This window comes from Falco biarmicus, chromosome 9 (genome assembly GCF_023638135.1).
Source record: "Falco biarmicus isolate bFalBia1 chromosome 9, bFalBia1.pri, whole genome shotgun sequence".
In the NCBI taxonomy this organism is placed as follows: domain Eukaryota; kingdom Metazoa; phylum Chordata; class Aves; order Falconiformes; family Falconidae; genus Falco; species Falco biarmicus.
Window position 1 is genome coordinate 22,452,547 of NC_079296.1, and position 24,492 is coordinate 22,477,038.

A 24,492-nucleotide genomic window follows, 5' to 3' on the forward strand; every position below is an offset into this window, starting at 1 on the left:
TGTGAGTAACTTTCCCATGAAGAGTCTGTTTCTTGAGGAAGCGGGCAAACCTCTTAGCTGGGCATCTATGTTCCTCAGTGGAAAGTCACTGGATCTGAAATCAGTACTGCTTCTCTCTCCTTTTGTCCTGGCTGGGCCGGGGAGTCTGTTCCAGTGGACAGACAAAATGTATGTGCTGGTTTGTCACTGCTTTCCTGTGATACTATGGATATTTTAAGGCCACTGTCACCCTGAATTGAAGTAATGCAGACCCCAGTTGTCTCAGATATTTTACATTACACATCAGTTGTTTCACCCATAACTTAACATATTGGCAATTTACTAGACAATACAAAAACCTTAGGCAGCCTTTCATAAAATTTGATTTACTTTTGCTTCTTAATTGTATTTTCAGGTGGTCAATATTCTTTTTTCTGGCAGTGAAGTGTTTTCAGGGTCACACTCAAACACCCTTCATATTTTTGCAGGTACAGAGGGTGGCTTGCAAGACGCTTTTGTTATGTCCTTTTTGTGCAAGAGAGGGATGTTCATAAGGGTATGTTTGCCAAGAATCTGACAGAAAATGTGCTGAATAACAGCAGGTAAGATAATGCAAAATAAACTTTTTTTTTTTAATGACTGATACATTATAATATGGTTTAAGAATTTGGAAATGGCAGGTTTTGAAAATCAGATTATTTAAAACGTTAGAAGATACAGTATCTGCAGCACAGCCTTTCAGGACTGTAGTTTGCAATTTCTGTTTGAATAGTAAAAGAGGGGGGATTAGGAATTATGAATCTCCAAATGAGTGATAATAGTGGGTGGACAGCAGAGAGTACACAGGAAAATAAATTGCGACATGGTAACTTTTCAAATGTTTGTTTAACTAGTTAATGTAAATACATGGGACTGAAGTCACACTGCAGCCATTGGAAATTGACAGTGTTTCAGAAATAAGAGGAAAACAGCATTTCAGAGTACCCTGAGTGTACACCCAGAGCGTGAGGCAAAACTAGGTAAAGGCTATGGCATAAAATACCCACCCTTTATTTTGTGCAGCTTGTTTTGTGTTTCATATACTGCATTGTAAGTGGGACGTTGAGCCCCTGATCAGCTATTAAGGTGTCAGTTTTCCCATGGACACAAAGAAATTCAACCGCATGCCCACTCCTTGAGTCTGCTTTTGTCAGAGGGCACGCACTGCCTACATTAACATTCCTAACTCTCCTGAATTTTTAATGTTCAAGTCCCATCTGTAGATGATAGTATTGCTTTGGAAAAGTAAAGCAAACTGTGTTGTGTCATAGTTATGGTGTGTTAGACCACTTAATCTTTCTTAGCCTTTATAAAATCTAGTTACACTTTGTAAAGCTGAGAATTCAAGGAGGAGTATACTGTAGAAGTGCAGAATAGTAACTGCATAAATCTGTTTGAGGTAAGTGAAATTGCCATGGCAGGAAAAAAAATACTGAAAACCAGGAGATTTCAGCTCTTCTTTCTGCATTTTTAACCTCACTTACTGTTTCTGAAAATTGGCAATCACTTAATATCATACCTGTGAACTGTGTACAAACTCTTTTATATGGTCAACGTTCATCCGTCATGCACCTTTTTAATCAGAGCTTAGAAAACTGCTGAATTAAATTCTGTGCATTTGGAGTATGCAGTACTTCAGCGTGCATGTTCTTTTATGCCTGCAAGTTACTCCTATAGTAACATGCAGCTCATTCCCAGCAGTAGTTGTCTGTGACTTAAACTCTTTTGTTGCAGGACTGTCTCATAAGTTTTACTTTTTAATGTTAGAGTCCAGAAGGCCATTGTAGATGAAGCTTCTGAACCAAGTGCTCCAGGTAGTTTTGCTCAAACGGATCCCAAAGCCATCAACAAAGTGAAGAAAAAAGCTAGGAAGATTCTGCAGGAAATGGTAGCAAATGTGTCACCGGCTTTAATCAGGTAAGAAAAATGGCTCATCAGTATTGTCAATGGGTAGAAGGACAGCCAAGCTCTCTGTATTACACCAGCAGAGCTTGTAACACATTATTCATGAATAATTATTCTAAAAAATAATACATTCTTCATAAAAATCCCTTTTCTAATGTTAACTAATGAAGTGGTACTTACTTTTCATTTTCAGATGGAGCAGAAACCCTCCACCTTTTCAAGGCATAAGTCTTATGATAAGATTAAATACAGACAGATTGTTTTAGTTTTATTTTTATTTTCTCCTGAAACTACGTTTGGTGCTAAAGCTTAGACCAGTATTAGTATGTTTTGTTGTTTCAGACTGATACGAGCGACAGCAGCTAGCTGCAGCATCTTAGACTGTGAAAGACCCTTTTTCCTGTATCCCACTGAATATCATAATCTGTAGTTATAAATATCTCAGACAGAGTCTTGTCTTTAAAAAAAAATCTTCTACTGTGGTGTCTACCTTTACTACTAAGGATGAATTTGCCTCTGTCATGTTCCTAGTCCCTTTCACCAAATTCTGTGATGCAAACCCTCCATTTTTTAACTGTATTAAATTCCCCCACAAGACCAGACATGCTTGTCACCTAACTAGCTTAGCTAATTAGAACTGATCACAGGAGCTCCATTAACTTGCCCTGTATGTAAAGTGGTCTGTGCCCTTTGAACAGCCTTCACTGAGGTTTATGCTAACAAGTTTTGTGTCATAACTGCAGGAGGCTAAAATGTGGTTACTAACTGTGGCTTAGCTGATAGGCAAAAAATGTTATGCAATTTGATTGATAGTAATTTTGTTTGAATATGAAGTAATCAGATTTTATGGCTTTGCTTTTAGTCATATACAAGCATTATAAAATGGAGGCAGAAATGAATGAAGTTTTTTGAGTTGTGTTTGTTCTTCTTTCAGGTTGACTGGCTGGGTGTTACTGAAGTTGTTTAACAGCTTTTTCTGGAATATTCAGATCCACAGAGGCCAAATAGAAATGGTCAAAGCAGCAACAGAGGTAAGGGAGGGTGGGAAAGAATCTAGTAGGATAGATTGCTGATGTAGTTTCTGTTAACGTTTACAGCACTGCCTCTTCTTAGGAGAGTTCTGCTAAGTCTGTATGGAATCAGATTGTAGATAGATAGAACTCTCTCATATCTGTGAAATAGTGTTTGTAATTACATGCAATGCTCTTTGAGTTGTGTAACCTAAAAAACTACGTGAACTCTGGTTTTACCTTAGTTAAAATTTGATCCTGAAACAATCAGGCTGAATGATTACCTCAGATAACCTGCATCCAGCATTATTTCTTTTTTTGTGCTGAGGCAGCCAGTTATAAATTAGTAGATCTGTTTAGGATTTTTCATTCTTACCTTAAGTTGGAATAAAAAGCTTTAAGAAATAAACTTTTCCTGGTTTTTACTAGCAGTCTGTTCCCAGTCCTTCAGTATTTATTGAAATTGATCAAAGAGCAGGTGTGGGTGCCCCATCCCTGGCAGTGTTCAAGGCCAGGCTGGATGGGGCTTGGAGCAACCTGGTCTAGTAGCAGGTGTCCCTGCCCATGGCAGGGGTCTGGAACTAGATGACCTTTAAGGTCCCTTCCAACCCAACCCATTCCATGATTCTATTTTCTTTACACTCAAAGGAATTGATTCTTTTTGCAGGGTTCGCCTTAGAAAGATGGATTAGATAAACGAAACAGAAAAGGTTCTTACTGTTTTCTGTTACCTTTTGATTACAGTGTTTGGGAACCCCACTGTTCATAGAGCCTTGCTGATATCTAAGAAACAGCAGTACATTGGTGATACTGATGATTTGGCCATATCCCTTTAATTGTTTGATTGTTGTCTCAGTACTGTGAGTCTGAAGAAACTGGGAGTATTAATCATTGTTAATGTAATGAATACAACTGAAAGCTACAGTCAATGAAAATTAAGAAGTACAGTTGACTGTAATGTTCTCCCAGTCACAGCTGAATGAAAACCAGAAGCAAACAAACAAGCAGAAACTAGCATTGGTTCTGATAATATGGTAGTTCTGATAATATGATGCTAGCAATCTCAATGATGGATTTTAAGAAGGAGTAATATTATGCCTTTTTTACCATCTGTCTTCTCTCTTTTTTCCGCTTCTCCCCACCATAGATGAATTTGCCTCTCATCTTCTTGCCTGTTCACAAATCCCACATTGACTACCTGCTCCTTACATTCATTCTTTTCTGCCATAACATCAAAGCACCCTACATTGCTGCAGGGAACAATCTCAACATCCCCATCTTCAGGTAATAACCTGTTCTTATCTGGAAAAGACTGAGGTGGGGGATCTTCAGGTGACCTATTGTGCTATGTATCTTTTGTCCAAGTATAGTCTGAGTATTATTGGGCCATCATGTAGAACTTCTTTGGTTCCTACTACATGCTCAGAGAGACAGCATAATAAAATCCTTCTGAGAAACTGTGTCATAACCTCAGTAGGTTAAGGAGGGATATTCCTTTCTTCTTGGAGTCTCAGAGTGGGTAGGTGACTAAGGAAAGATGAGTATGTTAAAAAGTGTTGTGAATGGACCACTCTTCTTCATGAAGTTTAATGAGCTGGCTACTGGGTGGTAACAGTGCTGAGTGAATAATACTTTGTGGGAAAGTACTCCAGTTTGGTCTGTGTTTAAATTACATTTCTGGTGGCTGAAGAACCTAAGGTCTGTTAGGTAGTGTTTCTGTGAGGCAGATTTTGGAGATAACTCAAAAAATAAAATGATAACTTTTTCTGAAAAGCCGCTGGATATTGCAGGAAACGAAAGAAGGGGGATACCCTAACTTAGAGATTGTTCTGCACTGGTAGGTGTGAATGATCCCAGTAAGGCATTCAAACTCTATAAAGTATTAATTCCAATGCTATTTGTTAGGCCTAGCAGTATAAAAGAAAGAGAGACTAGCATAAGTAATCTAACATCCCTTTAGACGCTGGGAACCCCGAGCTGTGCAGCATCCAGCAGGCCTCCCTCTGCACGCTGCATTCTGTGCGCACCCTTTTCTGCAGAAAAGGTTACCCCATTTCAGTCACTTGAGCTAGTATAGGATTTTCTTAGAGGAAAAACCTCTGTTCATCGTCAGGCAGAAAGGATGTTCTCATGAGAACTTTTTGCTGCATGGTTAGATAAAGGCAAGCCTGCGCAGGTGGTGTAATTGCTGGTACCCAGTGGGAGCTGCTGGCAGGCTCCTCTGTCAGAACTGGCCGGCTGAGCTGATCCCGTGGCCACGGGACTGTGCAGCACGGTGTGGGCACGAAGGCTGTGCTGTATGTGCAGCACGGCACAGGCTTGGGCCAGCCTGGGTGAGCTGTTACGTGCGTCACTAGCATCTCCGTGTACCACAGCCTCCCAGCCAGGTCACTGCAGAGGTAAGTTGTCTGTCAAGGGGGTGAAAGGCAGCAAGACAGTGTAGAGAAGCCTGCTTAAGTTAAACGGAGTAATACTCGTGTGGTCCCATCATGTGCAGATAGCGTAATATGGTTTCGTTTTTGAGAATTTCAGTCATTTCAGTTCCTGTTGTGTGCTAGGAGTTTTGTGCTGGACATGTAGTAGTTTCCTGCAAACTGAAATCAATGAGTATAATTCTTCTTTATTGTGTAGCACACTGATCCGCAAGCTAGGTGGATTTTTCATTCGTCGAAAGTTAGATCAGAGTCCTGATGGTCGTAAGGACTTCCTCTACAGAGCTTTGCTCTACGTGGTACGTATTTCTTGTCTTTATACAGGTAGTGTTTCAGTTGGGTGGCAAGAGGCAAAGTGAGTTCCATCAGTCTGGGGATGTTTTTTACTGCTTTGAATTTGTCTTACGTTTCATGCTGCAAAAAAAGTATACATTTTTGTATGAAGTTTTTAGCATATAGAAAAAAGATTGAATGCCCAGCACCTTTGAGGACAAGCAGATTTTCACCTTGTGTAATCCTTATTAAAGAAAGTGGAATTAATACTCTCTGAATTAATGTTAAACTTCAGCCTTGTTTCTCCAATTTATTTTGTACTGGGACATATCTACACTGATTTTGTTAACTTAATGCAAGTCCCTGTTTATGATGGGTTGGTGTAATCCCTTGGGCCTTGCAGTATAATAGCTGTATTTGAGTCTTGGAAGATGGGGTGTGCTGAGGAATCAGGAGAGGCATATGCAAATCAGCTGGATCAACTGCTGCTAGAGATGCTGTTCTTGAACAAATGGCATTATACTGCTTGTATATTCATGCAAATTCAGTGGCGCTTTGGTCTGGGTTTGTGTCAGGCATTAATTATTACTTTTTTGTTTTCACTTGTATTCATGCCAACTCATGATCTTCCAATGTTTTAAAAAAGAAATGGTCGCTGACAGTATATTTCAAATGTGAATTTGCCGGTATAATTAGATACTTATTTTTACCTCTTTTCCAATCCTTTTGTATTCAGCACATAGAAGAATTGTTGAGACAGCAGCAGTTTTTAGAAATATTCTTGGAAGGCACACGGTCTCGAAGTGGAAAGGCATCTGGAGCTAGAGCAGGTCTTTTATCTGTGGTGGTGGATGCTCTCTTCTCAAATGCTACTCCTGACGTCCTAATTATACCCGTGGGAATCTCTTATGATCGTATAATTGAAGGTCACTATAACAGTGAACAGCTGGTAAGAGCAAATGAACAACTTGTTTTGCCTAGGAAATTTTCTGTTTATATGCAGGACAACGTGTTACGTAGTTAAATAATGTCCTAGTAGTCTTCTGTCACATGTACTTGGTGTTAGTGTTGAAGAGTGTGTGAATCACAAAACCTCTGTGATGGGGACTGCTGAGGTACAGATGACAGACTTCTAAATGCAAATTCATGACACAACAAATAGTATGTTCAAGTGGATATCTGTGGAAAAAGTAGTTCTGTAGATATACTTGAATTTACGAGGTATGCCTAAAGATTTGGGCTTGCTTTGTCTGCTGTCACATGCATTTTAATTCTAAACATAACCTTTTAATTGCAAATGAGAAAAAAACCCAGAACAACTACCTATTTTTTTCCAGGGCAAGCCGAAGAAGAATGAAAGTCTTTGGAGTATAGCTAGAGGAGTCTTCAGAATGCTGCGGAAGAATTACGGCTGTGTCAGAGTAGACTTTGCACAACCGTTTTCCTTAAAAGTAAGTTTGATATTTTGAGGATTCTTTTGAATGTTTGACATTTTTGATGTTTCAATAGTGGGACACGTTTATTTTTTTTTTTCTCCTTGTGGGTTGTCATCGTTAGCGTTATCTCCTGAAGCCCATTTCAGTGGGACAAAAGCATCCCTGTTTTGCTGCATGTGTGAGTCTTTGAACATGTTTGTGTTAAGCTGAAATAGTCTCTGAGTTGATATAAAGGGTTATGTTAGTTTTGAAATGGTGTAAATATTCTTACTGGGGATCTTTGTTTTGTTTTAACAAACAGTGTTTAAAATTGTTTGACATTTGAAGAGATGACACATTTGAAGGAGACATTTGAAGTTGAAGGAAACATAATACTGTTCTCCAGTTTTAAGTGATTTAATGGCTTACGCTGTTGTTGAGGAGGGGCATTTATGTCACTGGATTTTAAAAACTGCTAAGCAAATTAGTAGCTATAAAAGTATCATGGGTAATGTATCATAAAAATCTGCATATTCTTTGAAAGTCATGGTTTGTTATTAGTTTACACAACTATTACCTACAGTAGTTCACCAAATACTGTTGTGTCGTGCAGTAGTATGTACCTTCACTTTTATTTTCCCTGTTCTCTGCAGAATCTGCTAGTACTAATACCCAATTTACCTGCATTTCACTAATCTGTGTTCTGCTACATTATACCTTATTTTTAGTGTGACTTTAATAAGATTAATTACTGTAACAACAACCTACTAGAACATTATTCAAATTAATTAGGTGTTCTTCTTTCTGCCCTAATTCTCTCAGAAAAGCAGTGGGTTGGAGAGCTTTGGAGGGTTCAATTACCACAGCATGAAATTGTTGTGACTGTCTGCACTGCATTATAATTAGCGTAGTAGGGAAAAGATGTTAATTCACTTCCAAAGGAGAAGGCTTGGGCTATTCTTGGTAGGGAGTTAGCAATTGTTCTTGGATCAGTGTAAGGAAAAGAAGGTTATCTGCCCACTTAATCTAGTGAAATGCTAATCACTCTACCTTCCTAGCAGCCTCTGTCAGGTCTCATTTGTATGTGTATTCATTTTTGTACTCCAGAAAGATAATAAATGGCACACATTGTTTAAGTGTGCCTAACTAAGATTTGCAGAAGTGTAACTATTTTTAAATCGAGGTAGTTATGTTGCTGCAGGTTTTTCTGAAGGAGACTGAGCTTTGGGGGTTAATTTTGAGTGTCTGCAGTCCTGTGAGCACAGGCTTAGGAGCAGAAGAGAGTGAGCTGGCTGTGAGAGTCTTCTAAGCAGCTTTCCTGGGAGGAAACTGTTTTCCTGACCAGCAGGTTAAGTGGCTCTTTAGTTTCCCACATCAGTCTTCATAGCAACTGAAAGAACACAGCGTCCTGAAAACAGAGTAATGTGAATGCTAAACTGTAAAGAGAGGCTTTTGAGAAATTTGGGATTCAAGAATTCCCAGCATGTAGGACCTTGCCTGCTTCCTGGGTGCTTTAGTTTGTGGCACTATGAGGGGTCTGTCTTGCAACTGGAGTCTCTATGCTAGGGTTTACCTTTGGAGAAGCTCCTTATCCTGGTGTTTGAGGAAAGAAGCAGCAAGTAATAATTACAGTGTTGCTTCTGAATGGGTATTAGACTTTGCTCTCACTCATGTTAATGAAGGCAGTTCTCATTAATTTAATCGTGGAGAAGCTAGTCACAAAAGAGTTGTTCCCAGCAGGGTGCTGACAGGGGTTATGCATTGTTTTTATTGCAATGTTTTTCATGAAGTACAGATTCCTTGCAGTAGAAAGTCTGCCTTTTCACCAAATAAAATCAGAAGTGAATAAACTGTTGAAAACTTTTAATTTCTTTGACCTTATTACTGCTCTTTTAGCGTGAGCTATTTTTAATCACAGTTGAATTTTTGAATAATTGCCTTTTTCATAAAATAATAATACCAGTTGAATGCAAGAATAGGGTGGGAAAAGTACAAAAAAATAACAAGTCTTCTCTTAACAGGAATACGTAAACAGCCAAAGCCAAAAACCTGTGCCTGCTCCTCTTTCTTTGGAACAAGCTTTGTTACCGGCTATACTTCCATCAAGGTAGAGATTTGTTTGGGTGCTGGGGAGAGGGAGGACAAGTTAGGGGTTTTTGTTTGCTTGTCTTTTTAGTGTTCTGTGCCACATTCTGAGCAGTGCTTGAACTCCTCAAGGGTGATCTAATTGTGTATAGAAAAACTACAAACGTAGACAATTGTAACTGCAATTTATAATAAGAGTTGCATTATTTCGGGGAAGCTCTGTTTAAGCTCGAGGAGGCTTTTTTCCTTTTTTCCTTTTTTTATTTTTTTATTTTAATGACCTCTGTTTGTCTAAATTTTATGGAATAACTTAGGGAAAAAATGACACAATGAAAAATGAAGGATTTGGTTTTAAACCTCAGAAAAATTTCAAGTAGGTTTTGGTATAATTCCAAAGTAAATAGGACCTGGGCGTGAGTACCCCTTACTCAAGCAGGTGACTGTCACTCAGAACTGCAAAACTGTGCTCAAGGGCTAGATCTGCATTTATTACACAGATACACATTTTAGTCGAGGTCTTTTCTGGACATGTACAACCCTGTGTGGCTCTAGTAGAGACAACCATTTGTCTTTAGAAAGTTGTAGATCCGTACAAAGATCCATTTCTAGTTTGTACAGGGGACTGGGCTGGAAACTACCTTTTAGGCAATTTGCTTAATCTACTGTTTTCATATTCACTGAAGGGAAGAGAGAAGTGACATGCAAGTGATGTAAAGGCAAAGTCATGAATAGCCGTAGGACAAGGTTGTGATTTTTCTTTTGATAGTCTTAGCTGGGATTGTTGTTTAGTGTGAAGAAATAATCAGAAGTTGGTAGATACTAAAATTTTTGTGGAGCTTGTTATGCATAACATTTTTGTGCCTTTACCAGACTGCGTAGTGATGTTTTGCACTGTAGTTCAGTTAGTGTATTAAAAAAAAATGTTATTCCAAATTATTTTACATTTTGATCAAAATCTAAATGTCATAATGTGAATTTTTATTCTGTATTCAGACCTAATGGTACTGTGGATGAAGGTACAGAGGCCTCTCTGCCCAGCTCCAGGGATATCACCAGTGAACCCTTCAGAAGAGAGTTGATATCCAACTTGGCTGAGCATATTTTGTTCAGTAAGTGTCACACTATGACTATCAGCTGCCTGTTACGTTTTGCTGATTGCCAAACAGTAAGTTAGTTCATGCAATGTCGTACTTTCCCAATTCCCTCCAATCGGGTGGTCATTTCATGACTTGAGATGCTCTTTGGACAATTTTCCATCCTTTGTCTCCCTCCCTCCCACCTCCTTCTGATTAAATACAAGCTTTTTATTCTGATTGCTTTGTTAACTTTTGTATTCCTTGGACTAGTATGCTGAACTTGCTGTACTCTGAAGTGTTTGACTGTCATGCTGGTATGCTGGTTTCTTATCACTTCATATGAGAGGTTATTGCAGAAGAACTTAATGCAGAAGTTAATGGCATTATTTAAGACCGTACTCACATTAACTCATCTGTATGCATGAACCACTGTTGCCAGGTTTTATAGATTGTATGGTGTATGCTTCAGTCAGTAGATCTGTGATTTGTGATATGAGATGCAGTACTTAGCTTAGTAAACATTTAAGCTTTACTCGGCCTTCTTAGTTCAAGTTAATTGATGAATATTGTTACTATATAGACATGATACACTTTGTATTTCATTCAGAAGGTACAGGTCTATGCCAATATCACTTCTTTTTTTTTTTTTTTAAATAATGAGTACTCTTTCATTTGTAATGATGTTCTGCACTTCTCAGGTCCCTAACCAGTTTATCTTGTTTCCCTCTAGCTGCTAACAAGTCCTGTGCTGTGATGTCTACACACATCGTTGCCTGTTTGCTGCTGTACAGACACAGGCAGGTAAGGTTTCCACGCTGCTTAAATAGCCAAACTTTAAGTTTAGTTAAACATAAAATTTTAGCCTTTACTTTAGCCTTGTTAATTAAACAGTATGCATTATACTATTATATGATACTAATAGAAGAAGAAAGACGTGTTTAAATTAAAGTGGATTTCAGGTAGTCTGAGTGCTAGTATTTTAATTAGTAGTGGATACTTGAAGATAAGCTGTTGTTGAATGGGAGATAATAAATACTCATGTGGAAACAGATTTTTGTAATTCAAAATGTAGTTAAGCTTTTCTAAAGAATACATGGTTTCGGTTCATTGTGTTAAGGTTGTTTTTTAGATCTCAAACACATTCGTCATTGAATATGCTAGAAACTCTTCTGTTAATTTTCAAATTAGTTTCGCTGGTCCTCAATACTAGAATATTATATCACAATGACATAATGGTACTAATGTTTAACTGAAGGCTTGTGCGTAGGCCTTGGAAGACTGTTTTTTTCCTTGTACAAGTGTGTTTTGCGGTTTTTCTGCAATTCTTTCTCCCTGTAAGCTGAAGCTTTTATTGCACATATATTGAGAACAAATTGAAAAATATTGGTCAGATGTGTAATCTTGCTTGTTGAGAATAGGATCATCATTCCCATCAGTCCGGTCTTTATAATTTCCTAAAATAGTGGGATCAAAAAAGCATTTTGCATTGTGATCTGAAGCCATCTTGACAAAAAAACAGGGAAAAGAAGTGCTTGAGGCAAAGCTTTTCCTCCTGTCCCCAAACAATTGAATAGTTCTGTTAACTACAATATTCCCAGATAATTGATCATTCATTTTATAGCATAAGTAATAGAAATGCGGTATCTCTGACACATTCTTGAAGAACAGCTCAGGTCTCTGCAGGTCGTGAAATAAACCAAGAAGCAAACAAAAAACTTTCATTCCCAAATACCTGCATGGCTTTAAAATATAATTGCATGTAATAAAGAACCTGTGGACTATTGCAGCAAATTCTCCATGGGAATAAATTTTTCTAGTATGACTGTGGTGCTTTGGATTGTTGACAATTATTGTATTTTTTATGTGTTTGCTAGGTATGTGGTTTACAGGTAAACTCCTGTGCAGAAAAATTTTTTTCACTGTGTGATTCTGTTTCTGTACCTAGGGAATTGATCTTTCCAGGTTGGTAGAAGATTTCTTCTCCATGAAGGAGGAAGTCTTAGCCCGTGACTTTGACTTGGGGTTTTCAGGGAACTCGGATGATGTTGTCATGCATGCCATCCACTTGTTGGGGAACTGTGTAAATATCACAAACACTAGCCGAAACAATGAGTTCTTCATCACTCCCAGCACGACAATACCTGCTGTCTTTGAGCTCAACTTCTACAGCAACGGAGTACTTCATGTATTCATTAAAGAGGCCATTATTGGTATGTTTTGAAATTTGCCAAGGAAAGACTTTCTTGTAATCCATGAAGTCAAAATATCTGCACAAAGAAACTCATCGGTTTTTCATGTAATTTACTTTTGTATATTTCTTCCCTCCCTGCTTCAGCCCAAGTTTACCCTAACAAAACCAATTTTAAAGTAACCTTGTGTTTTGTTTCTGGAATTTTCCCATCGTCCTTTATCTTTCATAGAAGTTGGTTTTTTGTTTGTGTTTGGTTTTTTGTTGTTGGTTTTTTTTTTATTGGTCACTGCTATAGCCAAGCCACTATCAGAGTTTTGAGCCACCATGGCAAAACATGTGCTTTATTAAGATTTTGTTTCAATTGTCATTAACTAGACACAAGTAAAATAGCGGTGAATTCTGTCTTTATTCTTCAATTGTATGTGTAATGTTGGATGGCTTTTAAGCCTAGAAATAGGCAAAACAAAAGTTTTATGTTTCCTTTGCTATAAAACTCTTCGGAAAAATAAACTTTGCTTCTGTTTGTTTCTGTTCTAGCCTGTAGTCTTCATGCGGTTCAGAGTAGGAGGTACAGAAATTGTTCCAATGGTGCTTCTCCAAGTTTGATTAGTCAAGAACACTTGGTCCGAAAAGCTGCAAGCTTGTGTTACTTGCTTTCTAATGAATTTACTGTATCTTTGGTAAGTAATTGCTTTGATTGTCCATGTTGCAAATTTTGTTCCACTTGTAACTGTGTATATTACTTTAAAACTAATCGATGCTTCAAGTGTCACAGTTCTAATTACACAGTTTGCTGTAAGTACAGTCTGGTGGTAGTGGGTATCAAGAGGCTGAATATAATTTGAAGGAGGAAGATAACATTGATCCCACTTGCTTCAGGGAGGTGTCTGAACATCTGAATGGCTGTGGCTCCATCAGAACAGTTCATCCAAAAGATGTCAGGCCTAAGATAACAGGTGAATTAACTTGCCCCAGCTCCTGTTGTTTCCTTGTTTCCTCGGCAAGGTGTGACACAACCAGTTGGTCTGCTTTTTGGGCTCCATGCTGACTGGAGTGCTGAAGTGAGTGATGCTGGGATGAGCCTGCAGCACTCCTGCTGCGCTGGCATGAGGCCTTTCCCGAGAAAGAAGAGGGGCTCGCTCGATCTCTGTCAGCTTCCCACAACTTGAGGCTGGGCTGATTAACGCCTTCTAACAGATTTTGTGTCGCTTATGTCATTAGAACATCGCAACTCTATCTCCGTTCTGCCCAAACTATTTAAGTATTTTTTTACATATATACAAGTCTTTGAGAGTACCCAACTCATACAAGTTTGCGCAGATGATTGGAATTATGCTGGGAACTAAGGCTCCAGATTCTAAAGATATTCTTGATTTGCATAGGAGTGCAATAGTCACAGTGTGTCACACCTAGTACTTAGTGGCAGTTTTAAACACGGCCTGACTTTGGTTTTTGTGTTGTTACAAAACACTGAAGAGACCTGATGTTATCTCAGATTTCAGACACTGTATGCTTACACTCTGCATACTTGCAATTTTAAGTGCTAGGTATTTTTCTTTCTTATGCATAGAAGTTACTTGGAATTCTGGAGATTCTTGAATTCTTACATTTGTACATGTGTCTCTGACTTGTGCCTTTTAAAATGAAGCATAAGCTACTTTTAGTGTTTTTGTCTAGGCAGTAATGTAGCTCATAGCGTGGGGTTCTTTAGTAATCTTATCCTTCTGCTTTCGAAGTTAATAATTGATTATTTTTTAAACTTAAAAATATTTCCTACATGATTACAAACAATGTAAAAGAGGTTTATGTTTTTTTTAATTCAGTTTCAAAACATATAAAGGAATTTCTTGAAAGTGTGCTTTCCTTTAAATTCCAAATAAATCACTGGTATGGGTCTCAATGATTTTAGTTTTATAATTATTTTATTCCAGAACTGTTAAAATAAAATTTGGTTAGAGGTGATTAAAGGAGGGGAGAGTATTTAATGTGTTTTTCTACCAGTGTGGTGATAATGCATTTCTTAAAAAAAAAAATAATTGGGCAAATTTTAAATATCCAATTTCACTTTAATTTTTTTAATGTCTGCCTGTTTGCTAGGATAAACATAAGAGTGGCGCATTGGGATTATGCTGGTAAAAGTTTAATAACTTAAAAGGAATAATGCTGCTGTATCTAAACCATTCATACTTAATGGAGAACTGGTATTGCTATAATGGGTATAATGGATGTGATTTTTTTTCAGTTCATTTCTTTTATGTTGTGCAGCCTTGCCAGGTGATATATCAAGTTTGCCATGAATCTGTGGAAAGGCTGATACAGTATGGCATTCTTCTGGTGGCTGAGGTAAAGGCATAGAGATACTAAATGAGCTTTGTTTCTTGTACTTGACTTTAGCTGTAAGTGGTTTATGCTTCTGATTTGTGAATCTTGTTCTAAATATATGCTGTTACTGAAGGCTTGGAACAACAAGTCCAGGACTGATACTACTTCATTCCCACATTTGTAAGCGTCAGACATTTGAATATAGTTATCCTGTGATGCTAGGAATGACTCTGTGTGTAATTTCATTGTTCCATTAAACCTACTGAGGAAGACACATTTTTTATACTGTCTTGTAAAATGGGGGTTTATTTTATTATTGGAGCCCTTTCAAATTGTAGCATAGCTACATGGATGTTTACTTTCTACCATACATGAGTCAGTAGTCCAGATCTTCTGTCATTCTTTTATTCTTTGCATCGATCTTGAAATTATTGTAAACCTCCTGCGCTAGCACAACTTGCAGTTTCAGGGATGTCCTAGAGTTGCTGTGTGGTGCAATCTGCCAGAGGCATACAGTGTAAAGAAAACCTGGGGAACAGAGGGCAGTTTACTCCGTTTACCTTTCCTTTCCAAACTTTTTTAATGCACAATAAACAAACCTTGGTGCACAGGAGGAAGCAACACAATTTAAAGAGGCCATGAAACAGGAGTTACATATTTGGCTGCTCTCTTCTTGCAGCTCTGCAGTTTCGAAGGAGGCTAGAGCTGCTTCTGGTGTATTTGTTAACGGCCGCTGCTTCACTCTAATCTTACAGCATGCCTTCTGATACGTGTTTCCATTTTTATTATATGTAAGCATAGGTACTATTTACTTGATATACCTGGATATTGAACATTCTCCTTTGGAGTTGCTACTGCTTGCTTTTTATCTGAACTACTGACATGCCATGTATTAGATTGTAATCATTATTAGATAAATCCAAAAATGAATGCTAATGAGAGGATTAGGAAAAATCCTGTATGTTCCATGCCTGGTGATGGATAGGGAAAATTGGTCTACTCAAGCATGAGACCTGTCCTGAGGGTTCTTCTGTAAGTTTTGGTTGCTGAGCCTGGTACTTTGCCGTTTATAGCTGGGATATAGATAGCTGTTATGCAGTGTGCAAATATTTGCCCGTCTTGTCTGATACACATCAGCAGCGCAACATTTGAATGCTTAAAAAAGAGATATATCTTGTCAGTAAATTTCTTAAACTTAGAAAGCCTCTGTACTTGCTTGCTACTTTTAAAATGTTAATAATTTGCATAATGAGTGGAAACACTGTAAGCAATGGTTGTTTCATGACTTCAGACAGTTTGGAGATGTTTGTGGGGTTCTTACAACCTGTTCTCAAAGAAAGGTCACTAGCTTCTGCCCCTTCCAATTATTTTAGTTTACTGCTGACACTAACACTCTGATAAATTTCCCATTAAATTGAGCTAGATTGACCCATGTTTTTTAAAAATTCTTTTCCTATGATTCTAGTGTCTACTTCAAAAATTAATAAATATTCATAATACATAGCGAACACTTTGTGTTTTTAAAAACTTATTTTTTGACCTTTGCTTCTTTCAAAATAAAACATTTGGTCAGAGTGTAAGATTTGGAAGGATGTCATTCTTCATTTGCTGCAGAGGCCTTTTTCTTTGTCTTGAATATTAAGAAATTAACACATCTACAATGTGTCTGTTACCCATTTAGTTTTAATCTTGCCTGATTCCCATTTCTGAATGGAATAACCTTATGGGGGTCTTTCATCTGCGACTTAGCACTGGTGACCTCTGAAAAACCTTTCTGTTCTGCTGCTTTGAGCAAAACAGATAATGGTGAATGATTGGCACTAGGCTTCCCTTATTCTTTCAAATAAATGTGTGTTTACTATCTCTTAAACTAATTTCTGAAGATTTATTGTTGAAATTGAATGTTACATCAAATATTGATCAGTCAGGTGGAGTATTCCTGTTGCCCCTCAGATACTGTACATCTGAACTTCTGACACACTTGCACTAGCGTAATCAAGGTTTAATTTTTGGCCTTTGTGATTAAAATGGGCTCATTGTATACCAACCAATATCTCACGTGGGGTCAAATGCAAGAACAGCATCATTAGAGGCAGTAACTTACCACTTCCAAATAGTAGTTTGTAGCATTAATTGAGATTTTAACTACTCTAATGTAATAACACAGAGTTTACTACTCTGTCTTGTAGGCAGCAGTAGTACGGAGGTTAGGAGCATCCACATCCAGATAGCGTCTCAACTTTTTGTCCTCACACAACTGAAAATACTTTCTTGGCAATTGCTGCTGCCTGATATCTTGTAGGAAGGTCCAGCCACACGTGAAAGATTTTCACTATTATGTGACAGGAAACTAAAGAAAAACAGTCTTTTTAACCAAATGTCTCTTCTCTCTGCTTGTCCCAACCTTCTTTATAGTTGGGTCTCACCTGCTTTTGTTAAGTATTAGTTAATGAATGGACTAAGTCAGATATGATTATAAAATAAATCTATTGTTTGCCTGGATCTGGATTTTTTACCTATTTACCACCTTATCTTTCAAATTTAAGCAGGATGATCAGGAGGATGTTAGCCCCAGTCTTACAGAACAGCAATGGGATAAAAAACTCCCTGAGCCGTTATCCTGGAGAAGTGATGAGGAGGATGAAGACAGTGATTTTGGAGAAGAACAGAGAGATTGCTATCTGAAGGTAATATTGTCCTAAGGCTAATAATGCTGAAGCCTGTTGCAAGAGATACAAACTACTTTGCTAGTTTGGGAAGGTTAATGATAATCTATTTCTTTTTGCTGGTTTGCAGTATTTGTCTGTTGTATTTTGATACAGTCAGTAAAACACCTTTCCTTCCCATGAGGAAAACAGTTGAAAAAATGTCAAATAATCTTATAGAGAGATGGAAGGGCAATGGTTAGTATAATGAAAACTGATAAAGGCTCAAGTACCTTAGTGTCTAAATCAGGGGTCCTCAAACTTTTTAACCAGGGGGCCGGCACGTGGATGCAGTGGCAGGCAGTCATCTGCGGCTGCTTGGTTCCCCCTGCAACCCCCGGCCGGGGCAGGAGGTTCTGTAAATACCAGGGGCCGGATTGAGGACCCTGGGGGGCCGTATCTGTCCCGTGGGCCGTAGTTTGCGGACCCCTGCTCTAAATGTTTTATTCTTTACTGATGGCACACACTCTAAAAGGGGTGCATCCAGCTGGTAATTATTTTCAGCCTAAATTTCACTTCATAGATTGTTCATGTTGATTTTAGACGTATTACCGTTTTTTCACAGAGCTGACACAAGCACTCTTTAGGATACCTTTTTGACACTTGCGAACTTATACCCATCTCTGTGGATGTATGGCAACCTTGCTGCTGGCTGCAGAACTTCATGATGTCTTTAATTTTAACTTAGGAATATAGTTATTAATACCCTGCAGGAGAAAAAAGTAACATTGATCTGTGATGTGCAGTGCCTATTTTGTCCCTTGTAGAAAACTGCTTTTTTTGCTATGCTTCCATAATGTGCTGTGTTGTGCCCCCGTATTCCTTTTTGTACTAAGAATTATTTCAGCTGCCATTTTGCTGTGTACTGTGTTGCAGGTAATTAATATTGTTTCCACTGGTCTCTGTCACCTAAGCTTCTGTTGCCCTTTCTTAGGTGAGCCAGTCTCAAGAGCACCAGCAGTACATCACTTTCCTGCAGAGGTTATTGGGACCTTTACTGGAGGCATATAGCTCTGCTGTCATCTTCGTGCACAATTTTAGTGGTCCTGTTTCAGAGTCTGAATACCTTCAAAAGTTACACAGGCACTTAATAAACAGGACAGAGAAGAATGTTGCTGTATATGGTATGTTACACTGGTTTTGGAACTGGATTTGATTCATTCTGTGTTCCTCCTAATACAAGCTAGTCCAAATTCAGTTGCAGTTTGTTTATCTCCGGGGTTTCTTTCTTACAGCTGAGAGTGCTACCTACAGTCACGTGAAAAACGCAGTGAAAGTTTTTAAGGAAATTGGGGTAAGTGTTCTGTGATCAAGGCTGGAGACTGTTAAGTTCCAGTTTAATAATGAGCACAATTTTGACAATTCACAAAACCTGTTCAATGTCAGTTTAAAATCTGTGAATATATCTGTGCAGAAGTGTTGTGGGTTTTGAGCATTCCGCTTTCCTTAAGGCTCAGGGCTGCAGGAGAAGAGCACGCTTTGCAGAGCAGGGCACTTCTTGCCCCTGAGAAAACCTGTCTAGGTGACTAGACATTTTTATTCACAGTGAATGAAGTTCCCCTGCTCTACTCCATGTCCTTATTGGACACCAGTGCTGGAAGAGTTGGAAGGCTGAGAGCAAGCTCTGTGCTTAGTAATAGCTACATTTAATTTTGAAGGACTACTTAAATCTTCAAAAAATTATTAGTTACTGAATTTTAGCTTAGCAGTGATTGGTGGTCCCAGAGAACCATCCTAACAGACCTCTGGTGTCCACCATGAGGATATAGGTGTTCTTAAAACAAAGGATTAGTTTTGCACTTTACCACTAGCATTTTGAATTTTCAATCACCTGTCTAGATTTTGCAGATGAAGGGGTTTTGTTTCATCAGAATGACAACACTTCCTGAATGCCAGATGGGATTTAGCGTTATAATTTTGAAAGCATCAGCATTTAGGCAAAGTATTGCTCGATAAGGGTTTTGAAGTCTCTGTCTTTAAATTCTGGTGTATTAAATAATCTAACAACAGTTAGCTTGTTGTACAGGTATCTTCCTGTAGAGTGTGAGAGCTGCAAAGAAAGCACATAACAAATCCGTTGCTGTAATACTAGTTTATTCTGCTGTTGGAAAAACAGAACTAGGTAGCATCTGCTGAGCATCTATTTAGAGCATAGCATCTAAATTCTTCCTTTCAAAGTGCTTACACTTTGAATTCAGGTGCCTGTTGAGTGTGTGCTTTATCCCTTGCTGTTAAGAGTTGGCTGTTTATCATATGCTGTGCTTATTCCTCGGTTTCTATTCTTCTGTATCACTTGAAGGGCTTCAACATTGAGTGAATTCTAATAATACCTGAAAGCAATGCCATCTAAGCCTTCAAGAAAGGAGAAAAGAGGGGAAAAAAAGTCTTGAAAATGAGGGCAAATTTAGTATAGACCATTAAAATTTTATCACAAAAGAAGAGACCTTGAACATGGTGGTATTCACATATATTCATGCTGTGCTTTAGGTTTTCAGTCAGACGAAACAAAGGAGAGACACCATTTTGGAACTAAGCACTACGTTCCTACCTCAGCGCAACAGGCAAAAACTACTGGAATTCATCATGAGCTTCATGGTATTATAGACCACATAGAGCACCTTTGTCCAGGGACGTGAGGACAGGTTTTGAGGCTGTGTCAAAGCCTGGGGACATTTTCTAATCCTTCAAAGTGTAAGGTGCCACTGTCTGGGTAAGGCCTTCTTTGACTTGAACTACTGGAAGACAAGTGCCTTCTTATGTATGCATTTATGGGTTTCTTACAGTCTCAATCCTGTTGTAATACAGTGATACTCAGATGACACTTTGGATACAAGTTATTAAATGTGTTGCAAAAAAAATAGTAAGATAAATGATTAGAATTAGATTTAAAATGAAGAGTGAAGTTTTATCAGTGTTACATTTTAAATACACTTTTAAAGACTGTAACATGCACAAATACACATATTGGTGATCTGTAGCTAACCCTGAGATCTTGAGTTTAGTGGCAACACAGCTTATGGCATAAACAAGTAACTTTCATTCCAATTCAGTTTTATTGTTTTAAATAAATGGTTTAAAACTTTTGCTTAGGCAGGATATATATTTCATGGATAAAGCCATAGTTTTTCATAAATGTTAACATAAATGCCAAAATTCTAATGAGAATTAACAGTTACAGACATCTGAGAATAATGATCATGTAGCAGATGATTGTGAAAAGAGTCAGCAGGCACACCTTGCACTATTGGAGCTGTGTAGTGCAGTGGTAAGCTGCACTAATCACTGCTGTCATGAATGTGAGAGTAGCGTTCCTGTTTTTATTATGGCATCTGTCATTCAGCCAGATGACAGGCAGGAGACGTTTGTCTGAATGTGAATATCTTGTAAAATCTTAGATTACTATTTAATTGAAAAAAGTTATTAAGTTTAGGTTTTGGGTTTTTAATTAATGGGATGTCAGATTTTATTTTTTTTTTTAGCGGAGTAAAGACTTGATTTGGTGAAATAATTTTTAATTATGGCCCTAAAAATTTCAGCAATAACATCTGCAATTCTTCAGAAACAAATGTTTATATTGTGTTCTGTTGCTGAGCAGATCTAAATTGGCATGAAGTAGAGTAACCTCTAGAAACAGAAATATCATAAACAATATACTTTTGCTTTGATCTAACTGACAAAAAACCCACTCAGACAAAAGTGAATGATTATTAAATTCTGTCCGATGAAACAGGGCTCCGGTCTTGCGATTTAGTCCTTTTGCATGGAGGACTTGCACTGTAGATTTCATCTTCTCTTCATGTGAGTGGAGATTAGATTGCAACCTGTAGTCCTGTGGTTTTAGTACAGCTGATCTAGCTGAAGCAATAACTTGTTGGTATGTGAAGCTGGTTTGCTTGTGAAATGTGGTCTTCCTCATTTAGATGGCCTTCTGTATGAGGGAAGTCAAACATTTCAATCACTGCAGTGTTTCGCTTGATTCTCGTGTCCTGGCCATGTGAGCAGAAAATCCCCCAAACTTCTTCATGTAATCTCTGTTGCTTAATAAATATGGGAAAGCATACTTGAATCCCAGCACTTGCACTGTTATGCCAGCACAAAACCGATGCACACAATTTTAAGTTTGTGGCCAAGGAGCTTGCATTTGTACTGCACATTCGTCAACAAGAAGATTTCTGTAAAGTTTTTTTATTAAATGCTATTAATATTTGAAACCTGCAGTTTATTAGCATTATACTGTTAGCACTGTGAGATGCATGTGTTTTGTCACTAAACCAGGTGCTCTACAACACTTAAAGAATTTCTGAACCAAAGCTACATTAATATGGATAGAAACTGACCGTAGAGTCGCTGTTGTTCTTATGTCCTTCTGCTGTCTCAGCAGGATAGTGACTACATCACACCTAATTTGTTTTGTGAAGTCTACTAGCTATTTTGAAAACATTTTCATCTCGTACTAGCTGATGTGCACTGTTGGTTAACCTGATGAATGCTCTCGATACAACGGTTGTTGCTGATGGCTTCCACTTAATGTCAAAAAAAGACCAGGTGCTTCTGAATAACGAGCTCGCGTAGCTTACTGCATTTCAGTAAATCTGAAGTGTACTAACAGCAAAGATTGTATATAAAGACTTTTAAAAATGAAGCAATATGAAGCAAACAAAACTTGGGTCATTTTATTACCATTGTTCTGCCAACTGACATATTAGTTATCATAAAACCCAGGAGTACTGTGGTCACTGGGGTGTTTGGGCTAGGTGTTGCAATTAAGATAATTTATGGCTTATGTTAAAAAAAAAAAAAACAAACTCTGGTTAATATAAATCAGTGAGCGGGTAGGGTAATAATGCATGTGAATACACATTAATGAATAATTTGGTATGCAGAGGGAGGGGGCACCTCTAAAACCGGTTTAGTTTTGTATGAAAAAAAAAAACCTGCATGTGAGAAGCGAGTACTATGAATCATATGCCACTGGAAGCCTTTGCATTCTGCAGCAAGTGTGTATGTATACATATATATGCAAGTGTGTATTTTATGACACACAACAACTATGCTTTTCCCTGAAAATAAAGCACAGAATATAAAATTATCAGGCTGTAACAGTCAAAACCTAAACCCAACAGTTTTGCACTGTGTTTACACCTTCAGTGTCTTCTGATTTTATTAACTTCTCATGTTTTCTTTGCTGATAGAATGCCAGGTTGTGTTCATTTCAAGTTAACCAGTAAAGAAGAAAGGACTGGCCCTGAATTACCACAAATGTATCTTAAGACTCTCTTCTTACAAAGACTTACACAAGTCTCATCATTCTTGTGCGCGTATTACTCAGGTGTGCAAGTCTTTTTGGGCCAGGATCTTTCATGATACTAGAAACTTAATCTTTCCGTATGCATCCTGTAGATCTCACGTTTTTAGAGTGATGAAAACGTAGAATTCCACTTTCTGTGCCACCACAGCTACCCCGGCCCCCAGGGATCGTAAATGCGTTAATACATTTACTTTCTACTTGCACTGCCATGGGAGGCATACCTGCCTTCTCTTTGGCAGCATAGGGCTTTATTCACCTATCTCTGCCTGGGAAGCATATATCACGCTTGCATTCAGCCTGCTCCACAGAGAGGTATCAGAACTGCCGTGTAGAAGAAGGTTGAGCTGGGAGGTGATGTAAGATACTGTTGCTCTTGTGTTTCTGTGCTAATGAGCCTGATACTGCTTCCTTGAGAATGTTACCACATTTTACCTGTTACATGTAATGCCGTGTCTGTTGTAGAAGCACAGAGATGTACTGGAGTCATTTTAATAAATTAAACTGTTTGCTAATACGACATTTAACAAGCTCTTCTACTGTTTGGGTTTTTTGGGGGTTGGTTTATTTTTGTTGTTGTTTGGGGTTTTTTAAAGTAACTTGCCAAGGTAATTGATTCAATAACTTTGTTCCATCCCAGGTAGTTTCTGAAATTAAACCATGAAAAGCTTTTATTGTAGATGTTTCTCTACCAGTGTATGTAGTGGAGCAGAACCATTTAAGAAGCAGATTGAGGTGACATCCTGACTCCTGAGTCACCGCCTGTTTTGTTGCGATGCAGAGGTGCCGTCTTGCTTCTCTGTTTTCCCCATCCCTTCAAGGCTCCTGTACATGGCTTCCTCTTTTAAAATTCCTCTCGCCTTACAGGGGAAGGGGAGGGTGTCGTTAAGGAGTCTGGGGCAGCTCTGGTGTTGCGGACTCCCTTCTCTGACCTGGGGCGCAATAAGCACTTGTCAGCAATTCTGACAGCATCTGGCAAATGTGAATTGATTGGAGTGGGACTTTAATATAATAAAACCTGCATAGATGATCATTACTTAGATTGAGAAGGAGGGATGCTTTTTCACTCTTCAGAAAAAAAAAAAAAAGTTGTAATCAACTGATTCTTTAAGAGGCCTCTAGCAATGTTCACATGCAAGCAAAGCTCAATTAATTGACAACACTAGGCTGAGGCAGGAAACTAAAATTCAATTATTGTCAATAGCTTGAATAAAACCTAGTTCTTATTGGTGATGACCTTACATGTTTTTCTTCCTGTAAAATGTTTTCCTATTTCTCAGTCTTTTAAAATCCCAAATGTCAGATAAAGCACTTATCTCTGGCTTTTGCTTAATTCGTTTTTTTGGTTGGTTTTTTTTTTTTTTTTGTAATAAAAGCTTGTCAGGCTTATTTAGAAGGATCGCTTGATTTGAGCTCTCTGTTTTGTTCTTTCTTACGGTACACCAAGTTTTCATCAGCTCTCTGTTTTCAAGGTACGATCCACATTGATCTGAATTGCTGCTTGAAACATTTTCTTTTCAGTCTTTCATACATGTTCATCACACTATGCATTTGCTGGGTGAGAAGTATCATCCTTAATAATTCTGTAAGTTGGCCCACCTGTTAATGTAATTGTCCAAAAAGCATCATAGTTGATGCTGTAATTAGAATAAGGAACTTTCTGGCTTTTGGGAGGAAACATGTATGAAATGTTCATTGCTGTGTGTTGTGCCACAGTTCAGACCTGAGAGACCATAAACCCCAAAGAGACTTTTA

At 38.2% G+C, this 24,492-nt stretch overlaps 1 protein-coding gene across 3 annotated transcripts in view; it reads left to right on the forward strand.

Moving 5' to 3' along the window:
• The window catches only part of GPAM (glycerol-3-phosphate acyltransferase, mitochondrial), a 45,517-nt gene extending 22,250 nt beyond the window's left edge, over positions 1 to 23,267 (forward strand). For 2 of the 3 annotated variants that reach the window (XM_056350996.1, XM_056350995.1), the window contains exons 5-21: positions 468 to 581; positions 1,786 to 1,935; positions 2,858 to 2,954; positions 4,081 to 4,217; positions 5,565 to 5,664; positions 6,375 to 6,587; positions 6,976 to 7,089; positions 9,075 to 9,160; positions 10,132 to 10,247; positions 10,945 to 11,015; positions 12,160 to 12,424; positions 12,943 to 13,085; positions 14,671 to 14,748; positions 17,274 to 17,414; positions 18,367 to 18,556; positions 18,668 to 18,726; positions 19,920 to 23,267. In XM_056350996.1, coding sequence (XP_056206971.1) covers positions 468 to 581; positions 1,786 to 1,935; positions 2,858 to 2,954; positions 4,081 to 4,217; positions 5,565 to 5,664; positions 6,375 to 6,587; positions 6,976 to 7,089; positions 9,075 to 9,160; positions 10,132 to 10,247; positions 10,945 to 11,015; positions 12,160 to 12,424; positions 12,943 to 13,085; positions 14,671 to 14,748; positions 17,274 to 17,414; positions 18,367 to 18,556; positions 18,668 to 18,726; positions 19,920 to 20,036 — 2,191 coding nt within the window. In that variant the 3' untranslated portion in view covers positions 20,037 to 23,267. The remainder of the gene's footprint in view (positions 1 to 467; positions 582 to 1,785; positions 1,936 to 2,857; positions 2,955 to 4,080; positions 4,218 to 5,564; positions 5,665 to 6,374; positions 6,588 to 6,975; positions 7,090 to 9,074; positions 9,161 to 10,131; positions 10,248 to 10,944; positions 11,016 to 12,159; positions 12,425 to 12,942; positions 13,086 to 14,670; positions 14,749 to 17,273; positions 17,415 to 18,366; positions 18,557 to 18,667; positions 18,727 to 19,919) is intronic. The other variant, XM_056350994.1, reaches the window with a different exon arrangement.
• Positions 23,268 to 24,492: the final 1,225 nt, after the last annotated feature.